Source organism: Molothrus ater, chromosome 8 (assembly GCF_012460135.2).
Source record: "Molothrus ater isolate BHLD 08-10-18 breed brown headed cowbird chromosome 8, BPBGC_Mater_1.1, whole genome shotgun sequence".
Taxonomy (NCBI): Eukaryota; Metazoa; Chordata; class Aves; order Passeriformes; family Icteridae; genus Molothrus; species Molothrus ater.
In genome coordinates, this window is record NC_050485.2 from 31226356 (window position 1) to 31238779 (window position 12424).

Consider the following 12424-nt stretch of genomic DNA (forward strand, 5'->3'; position numbering starts at 1 on the left):
ATCCCTCCCACAGGGATATGTCCTCTCCCAGCTGCAGTGGCTTTAGCTCACCAGTGCACCCAGTGATGCCATAAAGCACATAGGGGGAGTTATTATTTCTGCTGGTATTGTGACCCAACTACAGATTTCTCATCTGCCAAATTCCCTTGCCTGAAAACAGCTCTGTCTTTAAAGTAAAATGGAAAAGATTATGTAAAGCTTTAAAAGCACTCCTTACATTTCTACACTTCTCTCCCCCTCTTCTTACACAGCACACTTGCTCTATTGAGCAATGCAGGTGTGAAATTATTGGAAGCACTGTGGAATTCACCCTTCCCCAGCTCCCTGCCAGACACAGCCAACCAGCAGCTGACTGACCATACTGACTGTGCATGTGTCAGGGCAGGAAAAAAGCTCCAGCAGCCAGAATTTCAGTGCTGGACAGTCCTGGCTCAGCCTCATGACACGTCTGTGTCAGCCCTCACTGAGCCCTTTGGGCTTCCCTTCCCTGGTGGTGAAGTTTGGAGACATCCCTCCATCAGCACCACATTCCCTTTGGCAACACACACAATCCACTTCAGATGCTGAAGACTGCTCATGGGAAGACCCTGACTATATATATTTGTCATTTTATTTCCAGTACTTTGGGTAAATCCAAGTAAATTTCGCAAGATGCAGCAGCGTTCAATGGCTGGCCATGCTTGGACACAAACTTGGTGCTCCAGAACTACAAAGTTGATTTATTAACTTTCCACAGCTCTTGTCCTGGTTCTGGCTGGGGTAGGTAATTTTCTTCCTGGCACTGTACAGTGCCCTGTCTGGATTAAGGATGAGCATCCTGTTGAGAACACACTGATGGTTTGGTGGTTGCTGAGCAGGTCTCACACTCAGTCAAGGCCCTGTCACCTCCTCCTGCTGCCCTGCCAGGGGGGACAACTGGGGGGCACAAGGAGCTGGAGAGGGGATACAGTCAGGAGAGCTGACCCCAGCTAACCAAAGAGATATTCTAGACCAAATACTCAGTGCATAAATTGTGGAGAAAGCTGGCCAGGAGCCACTCAGGAACTGAACTGGCTGAGCACCGGTCAGTCAGTGGCAAGTTTTTCACTTCATCACTTGACTTTCTTGAGTTTTATCTCTCTCTCTTTTCCTTATTTTCTTTTTCATTATTACCATTATATTTATATTATTAAACTGTTCTTATCTCAACCCACGAGTCCTCAGTTCTGCCCTTCTGATTCTCTCCCCCATCCCATAGCAAGAGTTGTGTGGGGCTTGGTTGCCTGTTGGGGATAATCCACACCATTCCAGCACCTCCATGTTCCTGCCTTTCAGCAGAAATGGACAGAAGGAAGCAGAGACAGAAGCACCACCAACGGCCTCTGGCCGAGCAACAGGCGCCAGAGCTGCTTTCTGAGAAAATGTCACTGAAAAGCAGTTGGGGCGGTAAAACCCATTTGCTGGGATATTCACTCAAATATAGACATAGGTATGCTCATAAGTATCCTAGGTGCACAAATATCAAAGGAAAGCAACTGCTGCAATGAAATTATGTTGCTTGATAATGCACATAATCCAACTGAATAGCAGAAACAGTGCTGCAGGTATGGACACTAAGGAATGCATGGAGATTCACTTATAAATGCAAAATACACAAAAGAACTGATGTTTTGATCATCTTATTTGTGATGGTGATTAAAAACCTCCTACAAGTATATGTAATTTTAGACTTTTATAAGCATTTTGTACAAATTATAGATTACTTTATTCCAACTAATACACTGTCATGTTGGGTTCTTCCCTTTGCTAAAGTTCTGACAGCATCAGTGTTTTACTTTCATGAAAAGTCAACAATTTCAACATATTCATGCCACCCTTTCAAAGAGCAATCTGAAAAAAAATTAACTCAGTATCTTAAATTTACAGAGCAGTTCAATATTCAAACGTGTTTACCAAGCTCTGATTTTTTAATGTGCTTTTTTATGTTTAAATGGAACAACAGCTGTGGAAGCTGCACCACAGGAACGGTAGCAATCCAAAGATGACATAATGGCTTAAAACCCTCAAAAGCTGTAAATCACAGCCACCTCTGGATGCCAGGTCACACAGAGTGGTCTGCAGAGCAGAGAAAGGAGAGGAGACCAGCACTAACATTCTAAGTGCAACCTTTTTCTTCATTAGACACAGAATTTAACACTTTACTGATTTATTTGCGCTTCTCTACCGCCAGACTCCTCTCACCTTTCTCACCTTGGTAACAGCCCTTAATTTTGTTTTTCTCCTGGATTGTAAACTTTGTGTTTGTCTTTAATATGTCATCATCCAACCTGTATCACAGTTCATTTACAACTTTTCTATATTTATATTAATTATTTTTAGCTTGGGGTTTTTTTCTGTTTTTTTAAGACATAGCTTTACCAATTTACTGCCAATTACACTTCCATTTTTTCATTAATAAAGCTGTGAAAAAAGCCTGGATCAGGTCAGAAAGCCCATCCTATTAGGCACAGATATGGCTTTTGGCACGTGCCAACTGCACATTAACAAGGCAACAGGTCCTGTGTTTGCATCTTCAGACAACTCCTGCAAATTCCTACTTGCACTTCCACAAGTAGGATACAGCACAAATTAGAAGGCATGATTAAAAATTATAATAACAGAGCTGAAACAATATCCTGTTCATCACTCATCAAAAGAAAGAGAAATAACTGCCTTGGGGCTGTAATAAGACAGAAAGTGGGACAGGGAGACCAGTCCTCCCCAGCAGACTCTGCAGGAAGCATTCCAAACATGACAAATTCACTGTTCACCCAGCAGATGAAGTAATGACACCAGTATTTGTCCATAAAATGTAATTTAGCCAGACTACTCCAATGAAATCAGAAGCTTTAATGCTATAAAACTACAGGGTTGGAATATTTTTACCTTATTAAGGAAGTGGAGGGGGGAACCCATAAGCTTTCATTTTGCCTGAGCTGAACCATCACAGTGTGGGCTTTGTTTTCAGGAGCAAACCGCACAGCCCCCAGCGCTAAACAATTTGCGTAATTCCTCCTGAGATGCACACACCTTGCCAAAAGCCTGGTGCCAGGTGTAAAGTCCACACTCTGGGCTTATCAGCGCATTAAATAAAAGCATCTTCCCTCTCAGCCTAACCAGATACCCGAGGGCAGGCATCAGCCTGGATTCCTTCACGCTTTCTGTCCCTGCCTCATCTTGCCCCGCGCCACAAGCGCCGGGTGAAGACATCAAGCCAAAGCTTGTCCTTGTAAAGAGCCAGTCAACAACTACAAGAGAACATCTGCCAGAAATGCAAGTTTAGGCTTGGTTGTAATACCTGCCCTTAACTCCTGCCAGACATTAATGATGCAACACCCAAGGCATGTTATTGAGTTGGTGTCAGTTCCTTTTTTCGTATGTAACCCGAATCCTAAAAACAATTCTTTGGAAATTAAGGGGAGAACTGTACTTGAGTCAAACTAATTCTGAACTTTATTTCAACAAGCCTCAGCAAAAGGCAAACAACAGTCCATATGTTTCTATGAATTTGGGAATGACAAAATGGAAACATGTCTTTAAAAAAAAAAATGTGCTCATGCCATGTTCGCAGCTAGAGACTGGGAGAGCACATGAAAGTCCAAAAATAAAACTTGACTAGAAGCAAAAGCAGGAGTTTTTCCTTCTGTCTAAATGAAGGGAAACATAAACAGTGAAGGACCAATAGCAAAATGTCGATTCCATTTTAGCAAGATTTTTAACAGCATGCCGTAAAAAAAAACAAGAACAAAATTTATCCTATAGCAAATAGGGTATCTTATAATATCCTAAAATACATCCTCTAAACCCACCAAGAGTTCAGAATAAAAGTGTTTTTCTGTACAGCCACCAGTAAAATCACTCATACATGAGATTTCTAAGGCACAAGCTTTAAACTGAGAGTCATTTAAATGCTTTCTGGGTGAGAAGTTACTCTCACACTGGTTTTATATGAAAATATGAATTACTGTTAAGGGACAGCTGTGTTGTGCTCTGCCACCCCTGGAGCTCACTCCTCAGCAAAGAGAGCCAAAGGCATGGCTATTAGTCAAATTTGGAACTGCTTAAAGTACTGCTAACCTGGCTGGAAAAGGGCTTCTTTTGGAAAAAAAAATATATTTGCAACATATTCATTTTTATAGCAAATAGCAGGGTCATCATATATTAATATAATTCTTTGTAGAGGTGTTGTGCTATAGCAGCTGCTTATAAATCCCACTAAATGAGGTAATGTGACAAACTTCACCTGAAACCAAACCATCTTTTGTCTCCCAGGATGACAACATTAAATAGGGCAGAAATGGCTACCTGGAGCAGGACTGCTCAAAGAGTAACCTTCTTTTTCTTCTGCTGTTAAAACCCAAATTCAATTAGCTCCTCCATGCTCAAACAGAACTGCTGCTGCTGAAATTGCACTCCAGCAATAATTGCCATCCAAGAGTGATCTAATTATATACAAGTCTCAGTGGCTGCATTCCCACGTTGCTTCCTACAACCCGGATTCACTACAATGCAACTCATAAGTGAAAACCACATCGTTTTCAGTCCTTCTCCCTCAAGGTTGCACAACTTTATAAACGTGCACTGAGAATGGAGTTAGTCTATTAGTAAGCTTGCCATAAAAACTCAAGTTTCTACCTACTGTTAAATACAAAGGAGGAGAAAAGGCACTTCAGCTGCATGTAAAAAAACAGCTAATGGGCTAAGCTGTACAAGGGAAAGAAAGTTCTTTTAATTAAGGTACTGGATTAGAATTCAAAGACCAGCTTTGCTTCTTGGCTCTGTCACCAGCTTCCTGCGTGACCCAGGGCAAGAAATTTCATCACTCCACAGCTCAGGTTTTCATCTCTAAAATGGACAGTGACATTTCCCTCTCCTGGCCTTGCTGTATTTCTGTTGTAAGCAATTCCTGCGTGCTGGCATGTTGCCCTGGACAATAAGTATCCAATATTAATTGAAGGCTCTGTGTACTACTCTAATAAAAAGCTAAAATTGACTCATCTCCCTTTCACAGCATCCCGGTGGAGTTTTGTATCACCACCATTTGCCACTACTGCAAACACATCTGAGTCCTTGAGCAAAGCCCTGCTTCAATCCCCACTTGGAAATGGAGAAGGAAGGAAAAGGCCATTGATTGGGGTATCCCAAACATTCAAAGAGTAACTTGGTCCAGCACAGAACATCCTGGCCAACTTGAATGGGCCATTCCCTGCTAACACAGTCACTGCGCACAAGTATCCTGTGCAGTTGAGAGGCTGCCAATGACTTGCTGCTTTTTTTTTTTCTTCTGTATTTTCTACTCCCACTGTAAAAAAAAAAAAAAATCAGTGCAAGGGTTTTGCCAGGTCTGTAAATTTGAACAAGACCATCTGAGCTGACTCTAAAGAGTTCTTGCAAGTAATTACAAGGTAAAAATGAGAATACTTCACACCTACATTCTGACTGAAAACTTCTCAGCCCTGCTGGCTCCAGGCTTTTAATTGTCAAAAGAGTTCAAGGTTTGGAAAGTTATTGGCATATTCCTAACTAGCATTGTGTCACTATTTGGCACGATTTTTGCTGGGATACCTCCCAACTCTGTGACATAATCAGAGGGTTCTCTACATTACACCATATAGTCAGATGCTCATGTTAGTGTAATATGTTACCATGTTTAATACCATTTGCTATTACTTACACTTAATCAGCTCTGGAACCAGTTAAACCATATAGGAAAAGTAATTTCAGAGGCTTTCAACTGACAGTTTTCTACACAGAACTTGACCTAAAATTACGACCTGAAGTTCGTAAGATGCGGTCTACGTAGGCAATTGCCTCTAAACAAACATTCATAACTCTCCACAACCCTGTGGGAACTGAAAATCCATAGGAAAACAGAAACAGGGAACTGAAAATTCATATGAAAACAGAAAAAAGGGCATAAAGTTAACTCTGTAGAACTGTCTCAGCTAGAAAAACTGTCAGAGTTTCCCCTTCTGGCCAGCCTTAATTTACTGCTTCAGCAATTTTATGCTCCACAATTACTGCAAATCTCCAGCAACAGAGGAATGGCCGAGCACTCCAACATCAACCCCCCTTTAGGTTAAAATCCCAATCTCTTGAGAGATTCACACTAAACTCAACCCAAGGTGCACATTCCCATGCACAGGTTTCCAAACAGACTCACAATTACACCCTTGAATGAAATTTTTTAAAAAGAGTGGTGAAATTACTAAGTATGCAGGACTCCAAAACTCAGGTTGTGACCTGCAAAAATAATTTTTGGACTTCTGCTTTCATTTCTTACAGGACACAAGCAGTGTTCTCTGGGTGCCATCAGCTGGGTACCCAGCACCCCAAACCTCTCATCACTTTCGAAAACCTCAATATTTACTTTCCTGCCTCTCTATAGGAAAGGACTAGACATTTAAATAAATGACATAATCCTTACTACCATTCCATTCATTCATGCAGGTCACTATAATTTACTGCCAGGAAAAATAAACTTCTGCAAAATATTCCTCAATGCAAGACATTCAAAAGGCTCAAAGCAGGAGAGGAGGTGAGAGGGATTCTAACAAATATTTGCTCAAGTGACTGCATCATCCATGAACACATTTGCTAGGAAAAAAAAAATGGGTGAAGAAATTTATGGCCAACACGAAACATGCCAGGCTGGGACAGGAAAACGAAGAGGGGGTAGAGAAGGGGAATTTTTAACCAGTTTCATTTCAGCAAGGAAAGGTTTTTAGAGCCTGGCAAGCCCCTGCAGGCAGCCTGAGCCCTGGGTGAGGTGGCCAGCAGAGGACCACACCATGCAGGACACAGCTCACTACAACAACTGACACCCATCCCCGGCAGCCGTTGCTGCTGCACCCTCCATAAATTCTGTTTAAACAAGTGTTCAAACAAAAAATGGCTTTGCCAGCTCACCTCAACCATACCCAGAGCTCACTCTGTGACAAAATATTGCCATGGCCATGAAAATCCTCACTGCTTTCAGTGCTGACTGCCCAAACCCAAGTACAGGTGAGTTGGGTGGTTCATGGGCTCTGAAGGACGAGGGCTGGTGGTGGGGCTCTGGTCTGATGGCATCCTCATCCCAAAGTGGTCTTTCTCCTCCTCTGCTCCACAAAGACTAGCTCTCCTTGGCATTTTCACAGGGAATGTTTCCTTTCGTGCCACCCAAGAAGCTGGCACTTTGTCTTCTCTTGGATTTGGGTGTTTATGCAGATTTAGGTGGTCTCAGATGAAACGAGACACTACTTTTAAAGACCATCCAAAACAATGCAAGGGATATATTTTTACTCATGCAAAACCAAGCAAGAACTAGGGAAATCAACATTTTGTCAGCACTTAAGCCCTATAAGCCCTTACAGTAAGATATAACACTTACAGTAAGATATTCTAGAAGAATCTATGGAGTTGGACTGACTGTCACCAACCAAAAATAGCATACAATAATCAACTTAATTTTTGCTTTCAATAGTGATTGATCAAAAGTTCTATTCACAGAGCTCATAATGCTCAGATCACCTCACAAAGGCAGAGAGAGCAAAGCCCATTCAAGACGTACTTCAGAAACCATGGCTTGTATCCCTCAAGGTCCTACAAGAAAAGCCACACTGGTTATTTTGGACAGCAATGCCTTCAGAGTCAATAAAATTGCTCACACCCTTCAAGGCTAATCAAAAAGACTAGAGGTGAACAGAAATTATTCCTGAGATTTCAAGCTCTAATTTAGCTAACCACTTAAATAAATATCTGTAAGCCTTATTAAAGTCAACAGGATTTAGGTATTAATAAGGTAATATTATTAAGCCTGTGTTTAATAGTCATGCGTAATCACAGCTTTGCTACTACTTAAAAATTCACACAGCTGTTTAGAATTTGTCCTCAGGTGAAACACTTCTGAATTTTTATCATCTGTGTTTTGGGGACTGCTCAGAGCCCACCCAACAGGCTCCAGTCAGATTTCTGTTGGACTGCTGTGAATGCAAACTGCCCTTCCTGAAGCTCCAGATCTGCTCTAGCTGCAAAGTCAGTATCTGGCTTTTTATTAAAAAAAAAAAAATCATTTCAGCTATAAAACTATAATAACAGGACTCTAAAGGATTGGTTGACAGTTTTCATCACTGCAGTTATTAAAGTCTGTGTTAGTACAATTGTACAAGTAATAATTAAATTGTAATACTAATGATTGAAGTTGCATCAGCAAGTATTATTTGGTCATCATGGCAAACTTGTGGGTGGATGTTGCACATGGAAATTACACCTTTTGCCAATGCAGGGGTAGATTAATCCTACAGGCACGAGTGAGACAGATGAATATATAAAGTTATGAAGCAATTGGCTGCGCAGTGAAATCTCATCTTTGGAGTACTGTGAAATCATCTCCAAAATAAACGCGGAACGTATCAGCTCAGCTCCAAATGGTTTCATGGAGAAAGTCATTAGTGAAAAACAGTATCCTGCCCATGAGAGCTGCACTTACCAACCACGTCCAGGTGGTAGGTGTGGTTGATGGACCCGTACTGGTTCTCCACGATGCACGTGTAGTTCCCCTTGTCCGATGGCACCACGCTCTCCATGATGAGGCTCCAGTGCTGGTTGCGGACCTGGGGGATGCAACCAGACAGGTTGGATCTCCTCAAGCAGAGTTTTACCCTCTCCCCTTCAAAAAGAACTGTTCCTTGAATAATTATCCTTGTGTAATTCACAGCTGGAAGCCTCTCCTGTGCTTGTCTGACGGTTCTGGACATTGAAATTATTTATGCTTGATCCAGGACAGCATGGCTGCAGAGTGAAAGCTTTCACACCCTCTGCTGTAAATCTACCTGGCCCCTGCTCCAAGCACTGCAGATGTCAGTGCACACTCAGTCCTCCCAGGCTGAGCAGGATGGCACCAATTAGCAGCAGTTGTCTTACTGGGCTTTACCTTTCAATCCACTCTAAAGTGAATGCACACCCTCAGGGCATTCCCCATCTGTCTCCAAACAGCCACCTGGTAATAACTACCCATCAGCAAGACAGGATGGACATGATCCCCTAAACATTTAAGTCTTCACCCCTCCTAAAAGCTCAATGACACAGCTCACATTTTAGAGAAACTGAGGGGCGATGTTTGGGATTCCTCCCAAATACCTCCTGCTGCTCTGGGGTACCCCAAGAAAAAATGAATCCTAGAGTCATGCTGCCTCATGGAAAATGCCTGAAAAAATCTTCATGGAAACAGGGCATAAGGATATACATTTATCTCACAGAATCCCCCTCAGACAGAATTTATTAAAGGCACTGATTCTGTTCCCATTTGAACTCCAAAGGAGCACTGGCTTTGGTCTCACAGAAAATAGGATTTAGCCCAGTACTGGAAGGATACAGAGCCATCCTGTACACACATATATTTCCTGCATCAGAAGTTGGCTCCCAAAATGACCTTTTGCTGGCTATGGACTAATTCCTTGTTTCAGCATTACATTTTTGACAAAGTGCTCAGAAAGCTTAACATTCTCTGTAGCTGCAGTGCACAATTCTTCAACTGCAAAGTACATATTTCAGCAAATGGAATAACACAATCTGCTACAGTCATTTTAATCAGCCAAATGGAAAGCAGTAATTCAGTGCTGTACACCAGAAAAAATTATGGACCATTCAGTGACGCTTCCAGTAACCATACATTCTTAAAACATCATTACAACTATAGCTATGAAATCCTGCATCGTGCCTGACTATTTTGCAGGTCCTCATCCAGCAGAAAAAGCTGCAAAGGGCCACATCACAGTGCCAAGAGCACTTGCTGGAGGTAAAAATGCCTTCAGTTCAAAGCTTGGAAGAGAAGTTCTCTCTATAGGCAGCTCCTGGCTTTCCTAGTTCCCCCTGCTAGTAATTATCTCAATAGCTGGATATGTCTCTTATTGCTCAGTTGTGGACTAATAATATTAGCTAATGACTGGCCATGTGGGCTCTGAAAAGTTAAGAAAGTGTGGGCAAGAGTCCAGCAGGAGAAGGTGCTAAGCTAGCATCAGAGAAATGTGTGACACAGCCTCAAAATCTCCAGCCCGAACTTAAGGCTTCTCTCCTCAGCCCCTCATGTTGATGGTCAAACAATTATAGTGGTTCCATCAAAATGATATCTTGATTTTTCTTCACATTGTGAAGAGCTAAGGGATAAGTTCATAGAACTAGAAAGAGTTTATCAGTGTTATTTTAACATCTTGTTGTTCTGCTAAGCAACTCTGAAAGTCAAAGTTTGGGTCAGAAAGAGCTGCTGTCATAAACTGTTGGTAAATAAATACAACAGCTACATATTTTGAGTATTTTACTTCTTTGTGATTTATTTTGAAGGACACTTGGTCAAAGTGGCCTGAACTTTCTGCCATTACAAGTTAAAACACTCTTCTTGGAATCAGAGTTTTTAACCAATCTGATTGTAAAACAGGAAGACCAGATCACAGTTCCACAAAAGTTAAAACAAATAAAAATTGTAAACAAGCTGCAGGTAATTAATTTGACAGGAAAACACAAGAAATTGTTTATGCTCAATAAGAAAACTTAACTTACAGCCACAAGTGGATATACTGGATGGGAATATTAAAAAGTATTTGTGCAATTTCCCTTCTTGTAACTCCACGGACAGAGATATCTTTATAACAAAACAACAGCTTAAGCCACTTTGGGTTAAGCTAAACAACTGCTGCAGAGGTCCAAAGCAGCTATGACACATTGCCAGACAACTGGATTTATGGCAGGGATCTGGATCCAACAAGACTGTTGGCTTAGTGCTTCGTGGCTACAAGTGCAGCATTGCAAAGTCCAGGAAAATCCCCCTTTGCTGGGGATGAGCAGCCTCTTCTCTCACTGAAGATTTCCAAATTCAAAATTTCATTCTCAGACATGCAACAGTCCAGCCACATCCCTGCACCCACACAGCTTGAAACACAGGCTTTGGTGATGTGACTTTTTTATGTGAAATGCCACATCCCTTAGTCCAGGTGTTTTACTGACTAGTTATGGACACTCCTAGCACTTTATTAGGGGGGAAATCTTCTCCATCAAGGTTTTAACCATTTCTCCAAACAATCTCCCCAAAAGATTCAATTTTTAAACTGAATTATCTGTATGAAATGCATATAAACTGCACTCATAGCTTGGAGGTGGGAAACAAACCCTTGGAATCAAAATGCCAGAGAACTGGGAAAGGGCAAGGAATATTTCATATAAACTTTTTGCTTTTGGAGTATCCCATAAAGAACAGTGGACAGTTCTGTTCAGTCAGTTGTGTCTTCACTGGAGAGATAATGTCATGAAAACGTCACTTAGCTAAAAATGGATCAATTTTATACTCATTTCAAAGCAAAGAAGGATTGGAAATGAAAATACAACTCTCCACAAAAGCAGCACAGTGCAGACTGTGAGAGGTACTGCTGAGACAAAGAGAACAAGTACAGAACACCCCTGGCAAAGGCCATGGGCCTGTGCAGTGCTCCTGTAATGGTAAATTTTCTTACTCTGTATTTACCTGGCTGAATTTAAATGTGTTTAAGACAGCTGCAGTGATGAAGCTTATCCAAATGCATAGGGGCAAACACACAAGCGTTAATGCTTAAACAGTACCAGCTGATAGAAGTGCATTTGCTTTCTGGGTGGTGTACAGGAAAGAAAAGGCTCCTGTGGTCTCAGAGAGGATTTAGATATCAACTCAAAGAAAATATAAAATTCCTCTGAAGGCACAAACAAGAGTTATCATCACTTCAAAAAAATCAGAGTAAAAATGAATTTATATATTCAATAACTGATCCTGTTCTCTTTATTTTAAGGAGGTTGGGTATATCTTGAAAGATCATTAACAGATCAATTTTGAAATTCACCACCCAGAATTAGTCACAGTGCAGGAATTCCGCCCTGGAAGCTATCTTGGCCAGAACATACACCCTCCTGCTAGCCTGCCTGAGTGCAAATTGACTCAAGACATTCCCCAGTCAAAGGGACAAAGTGCTACAGGCCACTATCTGATTTTGATAAAAACAATACACCAAGGGATTTCTCAGCTCTTAGCAGGAAAGAGGTGGCTGAAGGATTACTGGGAAGCTTTACGTTTTCCTTCCCTTCCCTTTGTCCCTTAAGGCTTCAAGGGATGATTGTCTCTTCTGTCAGATATGGCCAGGTTTGGATCCAGCTATTCTATCCCAAAAATTGTGAATATCTCCATCAAAAATGCCTTGCAGAGAGCAACACTCAGATTCAAGACAAGCTAATGTGCAAGATTTAGCACGAGCTGCTGTGACACCTGGGTAAACACAGACCAACACTGATAGACTCAGTCCTTCCTGAGGACTCCTTCATCAAAAGTTCATTGGCATAGTGATGTCAAGAAAATACAATTCTCTCTGTTCTAGTATAATTTTGCATGAGCCCACAGTGATTTCACCCT

At 41.6% G+C, this 12424-nt stretch overlaps 1 protein-coding gene across 3 annotated transcripts in view; it reads right to left on the bottom strand.

The window, feature by feature from the left end:
• FGFR2 (fibroblast growth factor receptor 2) overlaps nucleotides 1–12424 on the bottom strand; it is an 81288-nt gene that overhangs the window by 38837 nt on the left and 30027 nt on the right. For all 3 annotated transcript variants that reach the window (XM_036385655.2, XM_036385652.2, XM_054515612.1), the window contains one exon: nucleotides 8489–8612. In XM_036385655.2, the coding sequence (XP_036241548.1) occupies nucleotides 8489–8612 (124 nt within the window). The remainder of the gene's footprint in view (nucleotides 1–8488; nucleotides 8613–12424) is intronic.